Source organism: Mustela erminea, chromosome 17 (assembly GCF_009829155.1).
Source record: "Mustela erminea isolate mMusErm1 chromosome 17, mMusErm1.Pri, whole genome shotgun sequence".
NCBI lineage: Eukaryota > Metazoa > Chordata > Mammalia > Carnivora > Mustelidae > Mustela > Mustela erminea.
Window position 1 is genome coordinate 30,119,374 of NC_045630.1, and position 22,835 is coordinate 30,142,208.

Below are 22,835 nucleotides of genomic sequence, written 5' to 3' on the forward strand. Positions count from 1 at the left end.
TGGGGGACCGAAAACAACAGCAGTTGATTCTCTGACCTTGCTGGGATGAGAAATCTGAAATCCAGGTTAGGTGGGATAGTACTCCCTCCTGGGGCCTGCGGGGGATTCTCTTCCTCTCCTTTTGCAGCCTCTAATGCCAAAGGCATTGGCTGGTGGCCATGTCAGTGGCACGTGGCTCTCCTACTGCTACCTAATGTGCCTCGGTCCAGGCCCTCTTAACCTCCCGCGGTCCCTGCCGTACCCCTCCTCTTCCTGCAATACGCACCTGTCCAGCGTGGCCTCTGGCTCTACTAGGGCCCTCAACTCCAATGCTTGCTCAGACTTTGGCCCTGATTTCATCCTCCTTGAAGTCCGACGGTAAATCTCTATTCTGCTGAATTAAATCTGTTGCAGCGAAACCATTCCCTAGAGTCCAGGCTACCCCATTTTCTTCAATTTTTTTCTCTGCTCCAGTCTGTCCCCCATCTCCTCCAGCACGAATTCATATTTGTAAAGTGCTCAGAAGAGTGTCTGGCACTCGTTTGTTATATGAATATTTGTTACATAAGTAAAAATCAATCTTCGAGATCCAGTTCAAGACAGTGATGTAGGAGGACCGAACTCACCTTCTCCAACTGTACAACTACATAGAGATCAACTATCTCCAAAAGAAACCAAAAAGCTACCTGAATGACTCCTACACATTGGGCAATGAGAAGAAACACCCCTGGAACCAGGAACAGAAGCTGAGACGTAATCTTGCGGTACACCCGACTCCTGACACGTTACCCACAACTGGGAGGGAACTCACAACCCTAAGCTTCTCTCTCGACTTTTTAGGCCTGTACCTGAGAGAAGACCCCAAAATATCTGGTTTGAAAGCCAATGACACTTCCATCCATGAGACTCCTGAGGCCACAGTCAAGGGAGAAATAGTCCTGAAGGCGCCCCTGCAGACTCGTGCCTCCGCCCCCTCAACAAGTTCCTAGTTGTTCAGTGACAGAGGCCCCTTTGCTTACCTTACGGCTCTGACCTAAGGGTTAGTCTTCTAGTTTGACATATCTAACAAAACTAGCAAGAGAAGAATGAGTGAAGTCCAAAGTTAGGAGAAGGAAGAAACAATAAAAATGAGAGCAGAAGTAAAGGAAATAGAGACTAAAAACACAATAGAGGGGTGCCTCGGTGGCTCAGTTGGTCAAGCATCTGCCTTTGGCTCAGGTCACAATCTCAGGGTCCTGGGATTGAGCCCTGCGTCGGGCTCCCTGATCAGCGGGGAGTCTGCTTCTCCCATGCCCTCTGCTGCTTCCCCTGCTTGTGCTCTCTCTGACAAATAAATAAAATCTTTAAATAAATAAAGCAAAATAAAAACACAATAGAAAAGATCAATGAATCTAAGAGTTTTTTTTTTTTAATTTTAAACATTTTATTTATTTATTTGACAGAGAGAGAGGCGGCAAGAGAGGGAACACAAGCTGAGGGAGCTGGAGAGAGAGAAGTAGGCTGCCTGCTGAGCAGGGAGCCTGATGTGGGGCTCCATTCCAGGATCCTGGGATCATGATCTGAACTGAAGGCAGCCGCTTAACCAGCTGAGCCACCCAGGTGCCCCTAAGAGTTGTTTTTTAAAAAGACAACTCTTAGGGGCACCTGGGTGGCTCAGTGGGTTGAGCCTTTGCCTTTGGCTCAGGTCATGATCTCAGGGTCCTGGGATCGAGCCCCAGGTTGGGCTCTCTGCTCAGCGGGGAGTGTGCTTCCCCCTCCCCACTCTCTGCCTGCCTCTGCCTACTTGTGATCTCTGTCTGTCAAATAAATGAATCTTAAAAATAAATAAATAATTAATTAAAAAAAAAGATTTAAAAAGACAACATTAAATTGAAAAACCTATAGCTAATTTACCAAGGGAAAAAAGAGCACTGAAATAAATAAAATCAGAAACAAAAGAGATATTACAACTGATACCATAGAGATACAAATAGATTATAAGAGACTGCTACTTAGAATTATATACCAACAAATAGGACAATTTAAAAGAAATGAATAAATTCCTAGAAACATGCAACCTACCAAGACTGAATAACAAAACAGAAAATCTGTACAAAATAATTATTGGTAAGGAGATATAATCAGTAATGAAAAACCTCCCAACACAGAAAAAGACCAGAACTAGTTGGCTTCAGTGGTGAATTCTATCAAACATATTGAAAAGGATACCAATCCTCCCCAGAGACTTCCAAAAAACAAAAAAGGGAACACATGTAAAGTCATTTTATAAGGCTAGTATTACCCTGATACAAAAACCAGACAAGGACACCACAAAAAAAGAAAATTACAGGCCTATATCCCTGATGAACAATGATGCAAAATCCTCTGCAAACTATTAGCAAGCTGAATTCAACAGTTCACTGAAAGTATCATAAACCATGATCGAGTGGGATCTATTGCAAGGGGTCAAGGATGGTTTAATATCAATTGATCAATCAATGTGATACACCACATTAACAAAGTGAAGGATAAAAATCACATTATCATCTTAATAGATGAAGAAGCATTTGACTAAATTCAATATCCATTTATGATAAAAATTCTCAACAAGCTGGGTAGAGCTAGAAATATACCTTAATATGATAAAGACTGTACATGACAAGCCCACAGTTAACATCCTACTCAATAGTGAAAAGCTGAAAGCTTTGCTTCTAACATTAGGAACAGAAAGATGCTTACTCTCACCACTTTCATTCAACGCAATATCTGAAGTCATAGCCAGAGCAACTAGGTAAGAAAAAGATGAAAGGCATCCCAATCAGAAAAGAAGTAAAAACTGTCACTATCTGTAGATGATGTATTCTATGTAGACTACCCTAAGGATGCCATCAAAAAATGAATTCAGTACAGTTGCAAGTACACCCAAAACTGAAGACACTGATGAAAGAAATTAAAGAAGACACAGTAAGTGAAAAGTTATTTTATGCTCATAGACTGAAAAAATATTATTAAAATGTCTGTAACACCCAGAGCAATCTACAGATTGAATGAAATCCCTATCAGAATTCCAATGTCATTTCCACAGAAATACTAAAGTTTTGCGTGGAGCCACAAAGGCCCCAAACAGTCCGATAATCATGAGAACGGAAAACAAGGCTGTAGGCATCACGCTTCCTGATTTCGAAGCTGTTAGTGATCAGGACAGTATGGTCGGTCATAACACAGACACACAGATTGATAGACCAGAACTGAGTGTCCAGAAATGAGCCCATGTACATAGAATTGGTTAATTTATAACAAAGGAGTCAAGCGCACACAATGGGGAGGGGCTCCTGGGGGGCTCAGTCAGTTAAGCCTCTGACTCTTCTTTCAGCTCAGGTTGTGATCTCAGGGTTGTGTGACTGAGCTCGGCATCAGGCTCCATGCCCAGCATGAAGATTCTCTCCCTCCCTCTACCCCTCCCCTGCTCTCAAAAAAATAAAAATAAAAATAAATAAGAATATACAATGATGAAAGGACAATCTCTACAAAAATGGTGTTGGGAAAACTTGACAGCCACATGCAGGAGAATGAAGCTGGACCCCTATCTCACCACACACAGAAATAACACAGAAATAAATGGGTTAAAGACTTGGAATATAGACCCAAAGCCATAAAACTCCTGGAAGAAAACACCAATGGTGAGCTCCTTGGTATTGATTTTGGCAATGATTTTGGATTTGATACCAAAAGGAAAGGCAACAAAAACAAAAACAAGTAAATATGACTACATCAAACTAAAAAGCTTTTGCACGGTAAAGGAAACTATCAGCAAAATGAAAAGGCAACCTACAGAATGGAAGAAAATATTTACAAACGATATTTATGATACAGTTAATATCTAACATATATAAAGAACTCCTCTAACACAAAAGCAAAACAAACATGCAAACAAAAACCAAACAAACAAGGGCACCAGTGTGGTTCAGTTGGTTAAGCATCCGCCTTCAGCTTACGTCATAATCCCAGGGTCCTGGGATCAAGCCCCATGTCAGGTTCCCTGCTCAGCAGGAGCCTGCTTCTTCCTCTCCCTGCTGCTGCCCTGCTTACACTCTCTCTCTGTCCAATAAATAAATAAAATCTTTAAAAAAATTAAGCAAACAAATAACACACCCCAAACAGAAACAAAACACTAAAACCCAATCTGATTAAAAATTGGGCAGAGGATCTAAAAAGACATTTTTCCAAAGAAGACACTGAGATTGCCAACAGATGCATGAAAATGGGCTCAATGTTTACTCATCATCAGGGAAATGCAAGTCAAAACCACACTGAGATATAATCTCACAGCCATCAGAATGACTAGGATCAGAAAGACAAGAGACAACAAGTGAGGATGTGGAGAAAAAGGAACCCTTGTGCACTGTTGGTGGGATTATAAATTGGTACAGCCATCATGGAAGAAGTATGGAGGCTCCTCAATTAAATTAAAAAATGGAACTACCATTGGTCCAGCAATTCTACTTCTGGGTGTTTATCTAAAAGAAACAAGAAAATAACTTGAAAAGATATATGTATTCCTATGTTCATTAAAGTACCGTTTGCAAGAGCAAAGACATGGGAGCAAATTAAGTGTCCACTGATGGAGGAGTGAATAAAGAAAAGACACACACACACACACACACACACACTCATCCCAACACACGGCAGTATTATTCCGCCATAAAAAAGAAGGAAATCCTCCCAGCTGTGACAACATGGATGGGACTTGAGGGCATTACGCTGAGTGAAATAAGACAGAGAAAGATCCATCACTTATCTGTGGAATTTAAAACAAAAAACTGAGCTCACAGATATAGAGAACAGATTGGTGGTTGTCGGGGGGGGGGGTTGCGGTTAGGGATGGTGAAGGGGCTCAAAGGAGGAAACTTCCATTTAGAAGATAAGTAAGTCCCAGCTAAAATAGCTACAGATACCGTATTGTGCGTATTTGAAGGTTGTTATGGAGTAGATCTTAAAAGTTATCACTGTAAGAAAAGATATTTGTGACTCTGTATGCGGGGACAGAGGATGACTATGCTTACTGTGGTGATCATTTCACAAAACATACAAATACTGAGTCATTATATTGTACACAATATAATACAATGTCGTATATCAATTGTACACAAAAGTAATACAATGTCGTATATCAATTATATCTGAACTTTAAGACATTCCAGACACTTCAAACCACTCCTGCGTTTCTTAGTGTGACTCAGTGCCTCCCTCTGCTGGCCCCTTCTCTCATCAAAGATTCTGAGAGGCGGCTTCCCCCATGAGCACTCCCAGCAGACCTGTTACGTCTCCTCTCGGAGCCTGCTCTATCATCTTATAACCTGCACCCCTGACTTGCCACGCCAATGCCCAGCGCCAGTTTTACCACGTCTGCTGGACTCTTCCAGACTATGAGCATGGAAAGCATCAGCTGTGCACTCATTAGGGGTCGACTTCTTACCTTCTCCGGGATGCTGTCCTTGTCAAGGTTAACCAGTTTTTTCAGGAAACCAGTTTCTGAAAGAAGCAACTTCGCTGAAGCCCAGTTAGGCTTCTTCTGCAGAAGAATGCAGACGGCATTCATGACGGTCAGCACGAGGAAGGGAGGCCGTGTGTACACTCTGCAATAGTGGTGGAAACCCAGTCAGCTTCACAGCAGACGTCGCACGCCCCCTGTAAACCGCCGCAGACGGAGATACACACAGATGCCAAACAGGCATTTTCGTAAGGATAACTATTTAGTCATTTCAATTTTGGTTATTTTTAAATGTTTGGGTATGTTCAATATATGAGTAACTTTGCTTCAGGAAGATGACATGCATGACACTTAAATACGAAGAACAGTTGAGTTAGAGGACCTTTTCCTCATCAAAGTACTCACTGCGGAGTCTTTAAAGCAGGAATCCTCATGTTTCACCAGTGCTGAGGTACTAAGAACTACTCGACAGAGACAACCGTGCCACTCCCCTTAAACACGTTCTCTGACGTTTCCCCACCCTGATCTAAGATTCCTAGCATGAAATCACTGATAAAGCAGAGTGTGGGAGGGCGGGCGGGAGCGGGTCTCTCTCATGTCATTATTGGAAGCTGCTTTTTATCCATGTCCTCACTACCTGACACGCCTCGGCACTGTTAGTGAGAAGGTGATGCTCTGGAGAGCCAGGGGTCAGAAGAGCAGTCACAAGAAGTAAGTTTTGGTGAAGGGCCATGAGATTGTGGCTGCTATCAACAGCATTTGGGACTTGGGAACAAAAAGGAGGGGTCCATCCATGGTAATGATTAATGACAGTCATTAATCCATGTGAATCCAAATGAAACCATACAGACTTCCCAAAAGAAGGCAGGCAATGAACATAGATATGTGTACACATAGATATGTATACAACACTGTCTACAGGGGTTACCAAGAAGATTCCCCCTACCTTAAATTTCACCATTAGAGACTCATTTATTTAGATTAATCTTTGTTTTCATTTGCAGTCTACTTTTAAAATGCAGATATTTTTCAGAACAAAATAATTAAATCATTAACACTTTGTTTGGGACTAATTTCTCAGATGGCTTTTCTGAGATTATCAGCATGGTTTTTTTGAAAGAAGGAGAAAGATTGTAACAGAGGAACTAGGAAAAGAGAGATAATGTCCGCAGAAGAGAAAGGAAATCTCCAAAAACAAGTTTTTCCTCAATTTTGCCTATGTTTGACTCTTTTTTAAAGCAAACATAATGGGAATATGGTTAAAATAAAATATATTCTCGATACAATTTTAATGTAAATTAAAGGGAAACCACACTCAATAGACTATAATCCCACCTACATGTCACTTTCCAGAAACAAGTATACCTGATTCAAAGCAAGACCTACGTACTTTGGAAATTGGCTTAAAGGCCTCATTACTACCCAGGAGTCCTCAGGCTTAGACTCTGGTTTGCCCCTTCCCTATTTTCTACTATCCCCCTCCTTCTTCCAGGGGCTAACAGTGCTAATCCTATGAGAGACAACCCTTTGCACTTTGTATCTTCTGGATGTCTCTGCCGCACACCCTAAGAATTCCTACTGTAAGGTGTCCCATTTATCTGGCGTTGAAATCAAAGTGAAATGCACATTAGCAATATCACAAGGGCGAATCCTAAAAACCAACCAGTGAACCAACCAACCAAAAAACCCCCAAGACATATGGGACGCAATCCCTGGAAGAGCTAGGGTTTTTTTAGCCAGGGAAAGGGAGTGGGCCTGCTCCAAAGAAACCTCTTGATTTGAGCCCTCTTAACTTGAGCCCTTGCCTCACGCCAGACTCGTTCTAGGCACCTGACATGTTTTAAGCCATCCAGTCCTCTGATGACCTGTTATCCCTGTTGCATAAAAGGGAAGCTGAGGCACAGGGAGGCAATGGCAGGATCTCTGCCCAGGAAGCTTGGCGGCAGAGCCTGGGAGCTAGCCCAGGTCACACACCACCCGCAGAAATCAGGCTCACGGGTATTCGCGCTGGCCTCTCTCTGGGGAATGTCCTCCAGAGAAGAGCTAAGAGAACGGCCTTCTGGAACGAAGGCAGAGGCATGCTGCTACTTTGCCTGCGGGGACTCAGGCTGCCCCATCACCTTTCTGCCTTCAGACTTGTGCTCTCTGTGTCTCCTGCTTACCACACCCTACCCTGAGACACCTTCCTGGCGTGCGTGCAAGTCCGTGCGGTTCTCTGCTCCCAGGCCACCTGGCAACCGGGAACTCTCTCGCTCCCACGACCAGCCTGGGGCCTCTTTGCTGCACGAACACGCGAGAAGGCACGCGAGAAGGCATTCCGGTGAATGAGGTCGAACAGGAGAAAGAGGTTGAGCACCTGCTCTGTTCCTCTTGTTTGTCTCTCCCCGCGACATGCTGGGCGCTCTCCCCGGAGGGCCCCACTGATTAAAGACAGCTTGCCCTTCCTCTTCTCTTGTCCCTAGAGTTAAGCACGTGTGACAAATATCATGGCAGACCGGCCTACTTCTGCATCTTTAACGGAAATGCTATTTCTGGTGAATAATGGACAACTCGGCACATCTGAGGCGTGACAGCAAACCCCAGTCGGGAGTATCTTTCCGAGATTTCAGCTAGAAACCTCAGGATCGTCCTATTTCTTCCCACGCAGCCTGCAGCCTGGCTGGCGGGAGCCTTCCTTTCTAGAGGTGACGTAAGATGCTGACATACCCCGTGACCAATGGTGCCACAAGGCGACGGCACTCAGCATGTGACACGCATGATGACAAATTTCAAGTCCCCAAGATGGCTGAGAATGACTCAGTCTAACAACACAGGAATAGAGGCCTAGTCCTTCCTCCTTCGTGTCCGTGTTTTATTCTGAGCATTCGCAGCTCTGACACATGCAGGTGACCCACCTCAGCTCGGCCACATCAGCTTTGTCCAGGGCACTCAGAGCCACCACCGCCTTTTCCAGAGCCGGCAGCACGCTTTTAACTTCATGGGCAGTTTCCTGCAACAAAGTCAGAGGTCCCCAGATGTGTCCGAATGTACAAGGCTGTACACCATACAGTCTTCTATTTTGAACTTGGAAAGTAGCTTGGACTTTTTTAAGATATGTGCTACTTACACTGCTGGGAGCATGTGCATTATTCCATCCCCGATGAGACGCTGGGTGTGGTTCCTGCCTTTTCCATCCGACTCAGGGGGCAGTAGCAATGCCCTTTCAAGGGTGGTCCCAGGATAGGGGTTACTGCCTGGCTAATGAGCCTCTCAAAGGGCCCCTGCAGGCCCAGCTTCTCCCCACCCCCCACCAGGCCCTGGAAGGAGCTCCGCCAATGTCGGCAGCGATGCGTGTTTTCTCCAGGCTTGCACAAGTTAGACATTATAACTGCAATCAGGTTTCCTCTTGGGCCAGGTGCCACGGGAATGCCCGGGGACAGGTTTGGGGTCTGCACACAGTCACCTGTCTGTTTAATTAATTTCCTGCAAGCTATGTCAATTAGGAATGCCTTCTAGAAATGCTTTTGCTGTCCCCTGTTGCAGCTTTCCTGGGCAGGTGACACTAAGTGCTCAGCCAAAGGACATATTGTAACAATTTATGCCACGAGGCCCAAGATCTACATGGGTAATGGAGGGGAAACAAGATTTGCAATACACCGGTCCAGAATGCGGTCTGTGGGAAGTCCTTGCATGCACCTTGCACGTGATCGTGACACCCAGTGGTGCAGCAAACACCATGCTACATGTGCCGGACAGCGTCCCTTTTTTTTTTGGGTGGGAGTTAGGCAAAGCAAGCTGTCGTTTTTTGCAAATGTCCCAATAACTGTGATGGATTATACGCTGGTGCTTACCTGAGCATACTCTTCCACAATTCTTTCTTCTTCAGCCATAATTTCTTCGTCCTGTTTAACAAGCATCTGGACCTTCTCCACGACTTGTGAATCTTTCTGCAGTTTTTCCACTAGGGCTTCCATTTCCTAATGAGACACGCAGATCTTTTGAGAATGCCTCTTCAGAGACATGGTATTTCTTCTTCAAAGACAAATTCGTTTCAAGACAGATTCATAAAACTCATTTCTTTGCTATAAAATTTACCAAAATCAGTCTGAAATATATTTGCTGAATAGACGAAAGTGCAAAGGATGACCAGAGCCAGTAAACATCATGTCATGCGACACAGGTCAAGTTTTAGAATATGCTGCAGACTGTGAGTTACCGCAGCATGGTTCCGGGTGGTGCAACGGATGACGGCAGAATTATGCTGTGTGATGTGTTACAACTAGCTGGGGGCCTTTGTTATCATTGTTGTCCTTGTCTTGCCCATTTTACAGACAAGAAAGTTGAGGCCCACAGAGCTACCCAGCTGCCTGCTAACAAAACTGGGATCTGAAGCCATGTTGGCCAAGTTGCAGAGCCTCTGCTTCCCAACGCTGCTTTATATTAAACCATAAAATCTTTAAAAGCAATTTCCCAAACCAGATCTACCTTTGTTTTTTGTTCTATCTGTGGGCCAAGGATCAAGAGCTCCTCCTGCATCTCTGTAACAAGTACAGTTGCTTCCAGGATCTTGGAGACACCCATACGAAGATGATTCCTGAGGAGTTGAGAAGAATTAAGAAGGCATAAGATGTAAGGAAATGTCAGCAAAGCAAGATAGACTACGATCTTGTATTGAAAGACAACACGGTAAAATGTCAATTCTCTGCCAAATGGATATATAGTTTAATGTGATGTCCCCAAACTGCAGTGTGATTTTTTTTTTTTTTTTTTTTTTTTGTAGATAAAGACAAGCTTCTTCTAAGGCAAATGAACCAGGACGTTTCAAACAATTTTGCAGTAGAACAGGGTGGGTGGTACTTCTCTGCCTGATTGTGAGACTGATGAGGTCATGACTGGATCAGGACCGGGGTCCTGGCAGAGGGTCAGGCTCGTCGATCAACAGAATCGGACCAAGAAGCCAGAAGCAAACCCACGAAAGCACAACTAGCTCTTCATGAAGGTGCAAAAGTGGCAGCGGAAGGAAACGTCTTTGACAGAGGATGCGGAGGGACCGGTCAAAGGGCACGAACCTTGACGTAAGCCTCAGGTCTGCACAACACTAAGTCAAAGTGGACCTTGGAGTGAAGGGTAAGTGGTGGGGCTAAGATATATATATAGTTTGTAAGGAATAAAGTAAAGTAAATATAAATATTTATAAAAATAAAATGTACTTTATTCCTTACAAACTATATAAAATCAGCAGACTACAAATCTGTTAAGTCAACAGAATTTTAGTCCTGACTCTAGCAAGCAAGATGAGGAAAAAGCCTGCGGGCGGTACAGTTTCTACTTCTTGGCTTTCCTAACCTAAAGGAATGTCATCAGCCGTGCCCTGCACACGGTCAATGATGCGGATGCTGTCGGGCATTTCCCCCTTTGACCTAACGTCCGGACAGGTCTTCAGAATGTCTCATCTGGATTCATACAATAGCTTTCAAATCTTTGCTGTGAGTTTTCTTTCTCCAGTTTATCTCAGAGTGATCCTCCGAACATACACGTCTGTATACTCAGCTACGTAAACAGGGTTGTTACTTGTCTTGAGCTGCACGTGTCGGCCAGTGTTCAGGTTAGTTAACTCACCCCCAGGAGCAGGTGCTACTAAAAATAAAATGAGGGGGCGCCTGGGTGGCTCAGAGGGTAAAGCCTCTGCCTTCGGCTCGGGTCATGATCCCAGGGTCCTGTGATCGAGCCCGACATGGGGCTCTCTGCTCAGCAGGGAGCCTGCTTCCTCCTCTCTCTCTCTCTGCCTGCCTCTCTGCCTACCTGTGATCTCTGTCAGCAAATAAATAAATAAATAAAAATGAGACAGCTGAAAAGACAGGGAGGCCACTAAAGCTCAGCTCCCGGGGGAGCACATATGTGGGGCAGGGGGTTCGGGACTTAGTTCCCCTATAACTGGAATGTTTCACTGTGAGTTCTGGGATGGGGGAGAGATGTGGATTGGATGTAAGGGACCCAGACCACACGATGAACCCTCCCCCGCTTTTTCTTCTCCCAGGTCTACCCCTGGGAAACGGGGCTGCTGGAATTTGTGAGCAGCGAGGAAGAGCTGGGGAAAGGGACCCCTCACGCGGTGCTTTGTTTACCACTTGATGGATGTGAGCAGTTATGGGTAGCCATGAGAACGATCATGCGTGTAAGGTGACAGTCTGAAGGTGGTCCTGGTCTGACCCACACATCGGGGTCGGAGGGCGGTAGAAGGTGTTCTGGGCCAGCACAAGGAGTACAAGGGAGAAACCACCAAGCCACCTAGAGATGTGCCTGGGCTGCTGGCACGAGTGTGGCACGGGCAAAGACAGGGAGGGAGGAAATAGCTGGGACAGGGACCGGTTGCACCATTGCCGTCTCATGTCTGCGGATGGAAGGCAGCCGCCCCTGTGGTGGGAAGGGGACACCTTGGAAACTTGGATGTCAGAGGTGGAAGGAGGGTCCCCTAGTCTCCTGACTCCTGTGAGGGGGGCATCCGGCTGATTTCCCAGACTGCTGTCGTCACCCTCAGTTTAACCACCGACCAATAAAAATCTCAATCCAAGGACTCAGAGAAACCACCAAAAGCCCCAGCCTCTAGGCCTGATGAAAGTTTACTGAAAACACCAGGACAAGGTTCACCTTCTAAACTAACAGGATTCCTGGTTACCTCGCTGCACGCTTGGACCCCAGCAATGGCTCCACACAGAGCTGACCCCGGATCCCCATGCCCCACCTGGCCTTGTCAACAGCAGCTTCAGAAGATGAGCCCCTGACCCTGCGTTCACATGAGGCTGCTGCTGAGGCCGCTGTGCCCCTGGCCCCCATTGGTCTGCCAGATGCAAGCTAACATGTCCAGCATGAGAGGTGAAGAGAAACTTGCATGGTCCTGGGTGTCCCGTGGCACGCCCCTGGATGCACCCGGGGAAACAGCACTCCTAATTGGCCCGGCTCCATAGTTGGAGCCTGGCTGCACTGTCCTCCCAGTGCTGCAGCCGAAGGAGAGAATGAACTTGCATCGATCACTGTCAGGACAGGGAGGCCCCAGTGCCTGGAGTGGGACCCAGGTCAGGTGGCGGGGGGTGGGGGGGTAAGGGTTGGGGAGGGGGACATTGCCCTAGGGCAGCTGCTCTGTCCGGTTCCAGCAGCCGTCACACCCCTGCACAGGTCACGCAGACCTGGACACAACTGTTGGAGGGGTCTTGAGGACAGCCTGTGGCCTTCTGGAACAGAGACAGCCGGATGCTCCTGGGCCGGGGTTGCATGGCCCATTCCGCTCATGTCCCTGTCCTCCGGGGAGGCTGTGACGACAGTTTCTCCAAGTCGCTGGGGCTCTGATCAGGTACAAGACCTGCCGTGTCATGCTTCCTTGCCCACTTTCCCTGGGGGCAGCTGGACACAGGATGTGCAGCCCCAGCGCGTCCCGCTGTCTGTGATATCGGGCTCCCCGTATGTTGGTGTTGTTCCCGGGATAAAGGCGCTGGCCAGTGGTTCCCACGGCTGCTCGTGCTTTCACGATGTGTTTGAACAACAGCCTCTTCCCTGGCTGCGTGTGTGCGCCCTGTCTCCACTGACGGGCAGCCCTCAATGCCGGACCTCTCTGAAGGGCTTGTGCCGCTGCTGCCTATCCTCCCCGCACCCCGGGAAAAGCAGATTCGGCCTCCTTTTGTATTTGTGTTTCTTTCTAAAATTAAAAGCACCAATTATATGTATATGTGTGTGTGTGTATATATATATATATATACATATATATATTTACATATATATATATTTTAAAATTTGGTCTCAAAGTCTTACCTCTTTGCTTGCATGTCCTTCTCTCGTGACCTCAAAATGTGAGCAAATGTATCCATGAAACGCAAGTAGCTACTGGGAGTGACATAGTAATGCCTTTTGGTTTTCTCGAAGTATTTTGTGTTCAAGTCTTCTATACTTCTGTGGATTTGGACACACGTTGGGGCAAGTTTTTCTTTCAAGTTCTGCAAGATATTAAAATCAAGAGAAAACAACCCAATACACATAAAGAAAGAGAAAATAAGTAACTAGGAATAGTTTCTCGTTCTGAGGTGTGGGAAGGAAGAAAAAGGCCCTGGTTGAATGGGACCGAGAGTAGAGATGCTTCGGTGGGTTGGATGGTGGTGGGTATTGAAGCAATGATAGGGCCCGTGGTTAAGGACGTGCCAGACTCACCCTCCTGGGCCTTACCCTCATTTCTGCTCTAGCCATCTGAGGATTTAGGGAGCCATCACCAAATGGCCTGGGTTCATGGTTTGTTTTCTTTTTTAAATCTCCCATCTTTCTTTCCTAAAGCAGGTTATCAATTACAAGAGACTCCACTTGTCTTCGGAGACACAACCTAGCCCTGGTGCCCACCTCTAGCCCACCAGGGTTGGCCAGCAACCCAGTCCCCTTGAGCCCTGCTGCATTTTCTTCCTGACTCTGCCCTTGGCCTTCGCTTTCCTTGAACATTTTGCCAAGTAGTTGCGTGAGCCCTTTCCCAGGTGCCGCGCTGCACTTCGGGCAGCACTAGGAAAGATTCGTACTTCATGTGGCTCATGAATTCTCAGCTCCTCATGTAGGTGGTTGGTTATAGGCCAGTCAGAGAGCTTGACAGGGAGTACCCCGAAGGCTGTAGTGTCCCCACTGGGGACTGTTACCCTTCGGGGAAACCCGCTGCTCACCATGGAGCAGAGGAGCGCAGAGACCCGGGCAGTGAGGAATCTGGGCATCTCTGACACAGGGCGGGTCAGTGGGCAAAAGGGACTGGGAACTGATAAAGAGTCAACAACACTTGACCTATTTCAGAGTTTTGCCCAGAGCTGCCTGTTTTTGCCTCCCCAGGATTCACTGCTCTTCAGAGACATAATTCTGCCAGATGCATTAACAACCTGAAATCTTCTGTTGGATCTGATTTTTAAGAGGTTGCATTTACCTGTCTGTTCTTTAAATACACCTTTTCTCTTAAGAAAGAATTGGCTACGACGAGGAGAGCCTCTTTTGGCCACTTCTCATACCAGTCGATAGTGCAGGTGGTGATCATGGAGGGGTAGGCTCTACAATGCTGGCGGAAGGTCGGTCCTGCTGGACTCATGGTCATAAAAATATGAAGGTTTTTATGGATCCTCTGAAAATTAATAGAGATACAAGCTGTTGAAATGGAATCCCCTGCTTTGGAAAAAATAGTACATTAAAAATTGCATTTGGAACTTGTTTCCATTCTTCAGTAGAGGCCACTCAGGTGCCCACTGAGCGCCTTCCACAGGGACGAGCCAGCCCCGTGGAGTTCTCACGACGAAAGTGGCCAGGTGGTGCTCCACATGACCCAGAACATCCCCTCAATGAACCAGGTCACACGAGAGAGTTTGGTGCTCGGCCCTGCCCAGGAGGGGACCTTCCACCAGAGGGGAGCGGGTCTATTTCAGCCTTTGCTCTGGGTTGGTGTGCCACTAAGATGCCCAGAAACTGAACATAGAAAGTGGTCAGAGTGAAAGCTGAAGGCCAGGAGAGAGACGGACAGACACTTTGGGCGAGCGCTACACAGTACTGGAGCCGCTACAGTTTTGCAGGCCTTCCTCAAAGTGCTGGTCTCCATGAAATCTCCCCGCAACCTTAGTCTCATGAGGTTGGGCTGTGCGGCTGCTGTTCCTGGCTCCTTGGAAGGACTGGCGTGGGCGCAGGGTCTGTCCTCATGTCTGTATGTCACTTTCAATGAAACCACATTACTGAAAGCAGTTTCAGGGATTCAATGTTCCTTTCTACTCAAACAGTTCAATTTGTAAAAAGTGAAAGATGTCTGAGTATCAAGCAACCTATTTTGCCAAAGAAGTGTAGTAAAGCTGAAAGCAGAGGAAAGTGTAAGATTCTTTTTCCTCCTTTTTGTCTTTAAAAAAATGTATGAAAGCAAATCAAACTGTTCAATGCAGAATTCATACAACAGAGAAACGTTTAAATTAAAAATGAAGTTACCTCTCTGCTCTACCCATCCCCAAACTCCTTCTCGAAGATATTCAATGTTAATGGCTTCAAGTATGCCCGCACTATGATTACTGTAAGAGACTTCAAGTCATTTTTGGAAATACAGTATAAAATAGACATACAAATAATTAAAATTGATTTCTAACTGGGATTCTTGGTTTATTTTTTATTTCTGGAGTGCACTGTTCTCTGATGAGAACTTCTTTGCTCTTCCTTGCCAATCGCAATCTACACAAACCAATTTAGTAATAAGGCACCAGAGGGCCACAAGTTATCAGGACGATTGCATTTAAAAGTAGGACCCGCTCTACGCATCCATTCATGTGACGTCACTGTTCTCCCTCAACTCTGGACCCCATCTGTGGGATGTTTTACATCTTCTAGTGCTGGATCACTAAGTGTCCACTGAGGATGGAGGGTGGGTCATGTCAATCTTCAGGTGACTCCGTTAGCAACAGGAACTGGCCCGAGAAGTCAGCTGGCCTGTGGTGCTTCCCCTTTGGACACAATCTTATCTCCTACCTCTCTCACCGCTGAGTGGCTGGCTGGTCATCAGGCCTTAAAGACACAGAAAGCTGAGCTCGATGGACCGGCCTCCATCTCCAGATGGACACACTGCTGAGGTCCCTGTAAATACCATCTGCTCGGTCTGCATTATTTCTGTCTGTTCCCATCACCCCCCCGCCAACTCCAGGGTTATTTAAAGCGAAGCAAGAATTCTTGTCTCTTACCTTTCCAGACTTGTTACCAACTATGGTCAGGGAGGGAAGTCAGTGTAAGAAATAAGCCTGTCGTCTTACTTCTCTAGTCATTGCCTCTCGCTGTTATCATGCTCTTCAGCCACTGAGAGCCAGGCACGCCCAGATCCTTGCTGACCTTGGATTGCCCTAAGGGAGTGGGGTATCTGTGTGCAGGAATCCAGTCACCAGTTTTAACTTTAAAAACTCATTTAAAGAACTAGGGGCGCCTGGATGGCTTGTGGGTTAAGCCTCTACCTTTGGCTCAGGCCATGATCTCAGGGTCCTGGATCCAGCCCCACATCGGGCTCTCTGCATCAGCAGGAGCCTGCTTCCCCTCTCTCTCTGCCTGCCTCTGTCTACTTGTGATCTCTCTCTGTCAAATAAATAAATAAAATCTTTTTTAAAAAACCTCATTTAAAGAATTAAAACAAAACAAACAAAACAAAAAACTATCCAGCTTGAAATTCAGGTAGAGAATTATAAACATAGTCTATTCATAATTTAACATGATAACATGATAACGCCAACCCACAAAAGAGTACCTTCTGGAAGAACGCAAGGAGAGACTGCCTGTTATCCATGTAACCGGACTGTTCAACAGATCTCATCTTCAGCGCGATGGAGTCCAGCTCCTCGTTTTCAAACAGGTAAAGTATTTTCCTCAGATTGAGAATGCTATTCAAGTCTTCCAAAAACGACTCCTTAGATGAAACAGATATCCAATCAGGAGTGAGTAAATTATTTACATTTTCCACCCTAAATACACTGGAGACCCAGGACAAAGAAAAGGAGTTTTAATTAAAACATATAAGCATTTTGATTTTGAGAGTAAATCCATGATTTAAAAAAAAAAAATCTTTGTCTCATCCCCTCCTCAGGATGTTCCTGAGACCCTCACAGGTTTCTGGTGTCTCGGGCTGGGAAGGAAAGCGAGCTGTTTGTCAACCTCCAGAAGGGGCTGACAGAGCTGCTGTGGGGCCAGCTGGTCTCCTGGCTCGCCCATGACTGATGGACAACGGATGGGGCTTCTCCAACACCCTGGTCATTACCTACCCTGGGTGCTACTGCCTCGGCATCTGTTTCATTCTCTCAGGCAGTCTGAGGGGACCCTTCCCTGACAGCAGCCCCCTGTGTGAGCTGCCCACGGAGTGACGAGTGGGTGCCAGCTGCTGAGAGGACTTCCCCAACAGTCTGTGCTCAGCAGCCATTCCTGCCTCCCAGGGTCTGCAGGCCCTATGCGCCCTTTAGAGAGACCCCCATGGGCCGAACCAAACACCACTCTTTAGGTGTGAGTGGGCCCAACTGGCCCTCACTGGGAGCCCAAGCCATGCCAACCGCAGGTCCTGGATCCTGGTCTCCCTGCCTGACCCCACCCTGACCACCCCATGCGGCCCCTCAAGGTATGCTTTGTCCTTCTCCCAGGACCTGTAAGAAACTTCTCCATTTCCATCTTGCTCTTGATCCTCTGTTGAACTATGGATCACTACCCAATACCCTGTGTCCCACTTAACAAATGCTAATCTAACTAGTCCTAACACCATTTTTTTGGGATTCATGTGGAAAGCAATGATGTGGTCAGGAGGAAGCTGGAAAGTGTGGAGAAGGGATCCAGTGACCTTGAAGTCCTGAATGACACGGGAGTCAATGAGCTTGTCCAGCCCAGCTCCAGCTGATAGCGTGTCTCTGAAAAATGATTTCTTAAATTAGAACGGCAGGCCTCCAGCATGGGAGAAGTGACATCTTCCGAAATCCAGAAAAGCAGCTGGAAGAAACTTCAAGCTGATGAACAGAGCAGGGTATTTAAATTTGGAGAGGGGGGGCATATAATTAAAGTAGAAAATTGGACACTCTGGAGAACAGCAGATAACAACATAGCTCGTGGACTCACTCGCAAAACTCGATATGCAAGGAAACCACAAGCCTGGGGAGAGAGGCCCAGTACGAGGAGAGAACACAAGATGCGGTTTGGAACAACACTTGTGACTATCGCAGAGTAACAGTGCTGCCGTGAGACGCTAGCCCCGAAGAAGTGAGTCAATCTGAGATGGCATGGCCAGTGACTGGGGAAGGGCATAGTTTATGCCACCTACCGGGTTAAAACAGTCATGGGGTGATTAGCGTTTTTTGCTTATATGTCAACAAAGTGTATCCTGCAAGAAGAGTCCTAAATTTGACAGCGACGTTGGAGAGGAGGACTGAGGGAGCAGGAGCCTCGGGTCTGTGGTGGCACGCTGTGAGCCCAAGAGGAGACGGTGGAATCAGATGACTGTGTTTTTTTCCCAAAACACAGACTATAGGACTAGTAGTTCAGTGGCATGGACAAATGACTTCTCACTTGCCAATTAAAATGAAAATTATAAAGACAGAAGATGCTTTTGCAAATCTCTCTGCAGCAGGAGGACAAGTATATAAACACTGTGGGCTGCGAGTGGGTAAGGACAGGACAGTGGGAAAAGCAGGGTAGACTGGCAGGACCACACTTTCTTTTCAAATATTAAATGGGGGTGGGGGACACTACTTACATGGAAAACGCTAACAAACGCTGAAGACAAAAAGTACTGACCTGCTTTGAGTTTAAGCTAGTAACTATCAAGGCAGTGGGATTCCCTTCCAGTCCAGCTTGAATGAAGCCCCTTTTAAAGTCTTCTTTGAATTCCATGTAGGCATAATTGCGGGATGTGGGCACTCGGTAGAGTTTGCATTCTGTCAAGTAACAGGCCAGGGTGGCGCAGGTCTCCTTCCCACAGCCGTCTATTCCGATCTGTGCGAAAAGAACAACCTAATACACAATTCCTATGTATGTCCTAGACACCTTACAACGGATAGTTTCCTATCACCAAAAATACCGAGAATCTTTTTGGGAAATACGTGAAATATAATCAAAGTATTTATCAAAGTTCTATAGGGCTTGCAGATACATTTTCTCTGTGTAGTCTCTAGAAATTTATGAGACAACCTGACTGGAACAAGAACACAATCTGAAAAAATAGCATTGACATGTTTATGAATCGTTACGTTATTGCCAATATTTGACTTTTCATTTAGAAGAATTTAGATAGGTCTTTCCCCCTTTATTCTGAACAATCGACCCTTAGGTGCTCTCTGGTAATAATGAAAAAGTATTGCCTTTTTTAGCAGCTGTGCTGAGGTGTAACTTACAGACTACATCTCTTTTTATGTGTATAATTCAATGATTTTTAGTAAATCTACAGGTTTTCAACCAGTAAATTCATCTTAGAATAGTTGGACGCCCCAGGCCTGTTAGTAGTCATTCCTCGATCCCAAGCCCAGGCAACCATGAGCACACCTTCCGTCTCTGTAGCTTTCCTAGCCACTGAATCGTACACACAAAGTCTTCAGCATCTGCCTCCTCACTTAGCATGACGACTTTGTGGTTCTTGCATGTGGGAGCATCTATCTGCCGTCTGTCCCTTTTTATTGCTCAGTAGTATCCTCCTGGATGGGTGCTTGGGAGCACGTCCACCTCGTGGCTATTCTGACGATGCTCACGGGAACACGCATGTCCACGTTGTCCAGCGAATGTTTGCTTTCTCTTGTACAGATACAAAGAAATGGAACTGCTCTGTTAAAGGGTAAATCAGGGTCAATGTCATGAGAAATGCTCAAACTGTTATTCAAAGCAGGTGTACTACTTTACATCCATGCTGGCCATGTGCATGGGTTCCGGCTTATCCACAGCCCTGCCAGCACCTGTGCGTGCTGCTATCTCCATGGCGTTCCCAGCGCCTTTACCTAACAGTTCATGACGGCGGGTAGTCTTCTCATAGACTTGCTTGCATTTGTGCCTCTTTTGTTAAATCTTTTGTCCCCTTAAAAAAATAAACTTTTTGATTTTAGGAGAGTTTCTGATTCACAGTAAAATTGCCAAGATAGAAAAGAGAATTTTCATACACCCTACATTGCATTTCCCCTACGGACATCTAACTAGTAGGATATACTTGTTACCATTAAATGAAACAGTATCAATGCATTATTATTAACTGGAATCCATACTTTATTCAGAATTCCTTAGTTTTACCTAACATTCTCTTTCTGGTCCCAGGATCCCATCAAGGACATATTATTTTTACTAGTTCTATCTCCTGAGGCTCCTCTTGACTGTGACAGTTTCAGACTCTCTTTTTTTTTGTTTTCTTTTGATGACACTGATGGGTTTGAAGCGTGCTGGTCAGGCATTTTGTAGAATGGCTCTTGGTTGAGATTTTCTTGACGTTTTCCTTCTGCCTAGACTGGGGTTATGTGTTTCTGGGAGGGAAGACCATGGGGGTAAAGTGCCATTTATCAGCATGATTTATCACCATTGATTGTGGACCTTGGTCACCTAGATGAAGTAGTGAATGTCAGGCTTCTCCATTGTGAAGTTCCTGTTTTTCCCTTTTCACACTGCATCCTTCGGGAGAAAATCACTAAAGCTCACAGTGAAGGAGTGCGGAGTTATGTTCCAATTCGTATGCTAACCTCGCATACACACATTCCTATAAATATGTCTGTTATAACCATATACTTGAACCAAACACGAGTTCAACTGCTGTCTTCAACTCTCATCCATCACCTCATGGATCACTCTAGCCTCTTCCCCTTGCTTCTGTAAGCTCCCACTGCAACCGTGAGAAACACTGGCTCCCACCACCCTGCCACCCTCTACTTGGATACTCAGTTGGGATATATTTGCACAGTACTATCGAATGGTGACCTCACTCCCACAGGAAACTACTTGATTAGTTACAGTACAGTAACTAATCAAGTAACCAGTTACAGTACAGTGCAGTACAGACTTACAGTCTCTCTTGACATTAGTCTTACAGAGTCCACTCATTTCCACACTTTCTTAGGTCAGTTCTTTTCCCTTCCACCCTCTTCAGGGAGATTCCTGCACACACTGTAACATAGTTCGCTTGTTTCCATCACTTTCTGCATTCCATCCTGGGACTCCCCAGACCTCTTAAATGGTTTTTTTGAAACTACCATACACTAAGGTTTGCTCTTTGTGCTGTGAAGTTCATGGGCTTTGACAAATGTATGGTGTTATGTACTCATCATTACAGCATTGCACAGAACAGTGTCATCACTCGAATATCTTGTGTTTCACTTTCCTTCCTCTCTCCAACCCTTGGCAACAGCCAATCTTTTTCCCATCACCATAGTTTTGTCTTTCCCCAGAATGTCATATAATTGGAATCATATGGTGTGCAGTATTTTCCAGACTGACTTCTTTCAGTTAGCAATAGCCTTTAAGATTTGTCCATGTCTTTTTGTGGCTTGATATCTCATTTCTTTTTATCTTTGAAAAATATTCCATTGTACCCCAGTTTATCACTTACTGAAGGACATATTGGTTGTGGCCAGTTTTTGAATAAAGTCACTATAATTATGCATGGGAAGGTGTTTTTTTTTGAGGATCTAAGTTTTCTAATATGTTAGGTAGATACACAGGAGCATATTGCTGGACTATATGGTAAGGCTTATCTTAGCTTTGTAAAGAACCACCAAGCTATCTTTCTAAGTGACTGTGTCATTCTGCATTCCCATCAGCAGTAAATGAAGAGTTCCTGTTGCTATCTTTACTAGCAATTCCTACTATCCCCCCTCTTTTTAAAAAAATTTGGTCTTTTTTTTTAAATTTTTATTTTTTTTTTAAGGATTTTATTTATTTACTTGTCAGAGAGAGAGACAGCGCGAGCGAGCACAGCAGCAGAGGCGGGCAGGCAAGAGCAGAGGGAGAAGCAGGCTTCCTGCCAAGCTAGGAGCCCGATGTGGGACTCGATCCCAGGACACTGGGATCATGACCTGAGCCGAAGGCAGCTGCTTAAACCAACTGAGCCACCCAGGTGTCCCCCAAAATTTGGTCATTTAATAGGTGTGAAATGGTATCAGATTGTTTTCCCTAACAACAAATGATATTGAGAATCTTTTTAGATGCGTCTATTTTTAATTGGGTAGTTTGTCCTTAGGATTTTCTATAAACAGGACTGTGTGGAATGTGAATAAAGACAGTTTTACCTTCCTGTAAGGTAAGTATCTGGATGCCTTTTTTCTTTTTTCTTATCTAATTGCACTGGCTACATATTCCAGTGTAGGGCTGAACAGAAATTGAGAGAGAAAAACATCTTTGTTTTGTTCCCAGTCTTACGGAAAAAACATTTAGTCTTTCATCTTTAAGCATGTAAAGTTTTCCACAATGCCTTTTATTAGGCTGGTGAAGTTCCCTTCTATTCGTTTTTGCTAAAGAGTTTTTTTAAAAAAATTATTAATGGTATTAGATTTTATCAAACACATTTTCTGCACAAATGAATCATGTGGTTTTGCCTTGTATTCTATTAATACGGTGCCTTATATTACTGTGTTTTGGATGTTTAGTCAACATCATTCCCAAGATAAATCTCACTTGGTCATGGCACCTGATGCTTATATGTTATTGCATTCAGTTTGTAATATTTTGTGCAGGAATTTTACAACTATATCCATAAGAGATATTGGTCTGTAGTTTTCCCTTGCCAAGATGTGTCTTATCTGGTTTTGGTATCAGGTGATACTGTCCTTATAGGTGAGTTGGGAACTGTTCCCTCCTCTATTTTCTGGAAAAGTCTGTGAAGAATTGATTTCATTCTGCCTAAATGTTTGGTAGAATTCTCCAGGGAAGCATTCAGCCCTGGGCTTTTCTTCAT

The 22,835-nt window shown here is 45.3% G+C and overlaps 1 protein-coding gene across 11 annotated transcripts in view; it reads right to left on the reverse strand.

Annotated features, from left to right (window-relative positions):
* DNAH14 (dynein axonemal heavy chain 14) overlaps nt 1–22,835 on the reverse strand; it is a 361,489-nt gene that overhangs the window by 78,430 nt on the left and 260,224 nt on the right. For all 11 annotated transcript variants that reach the window (XM_032319061.1, XM_032319058.1, XM_032319057.1 and 8 more), the window contains 8 exons: nt 18,713–18,910; nt 16,692–16,850; nt 14,367–14,558; nt 13,232–13,413; nt 9,914–10,022; nt 9,280–9,405; nt 8,344–8,438; nt 5,435–5,594 (listed from right to left, as the gene is read on the reverse strand). In XM_032319061.1, the coding sequence (XP_032174952.1) occupies nt 5,435–5,594; nt 8,344–8,438; nt 9,280–9,405; nt 9,914–10,022; nt 13,232–13,413; nt 14,367–14,558; nt 16,692–16,850; nt 18,713–18,910 (1,221 nt within the window). The remainder of the gene's footprint in view (nt 1–5,434; nt 5,595–8,343; nt 8,439–9,279; nt 9,406–9,913; nt 10,023–13,231; nt 13,414–14,366; nt 14,559–16,691; nt 16,851–18,712; nt 18,911–22,835) is intronic.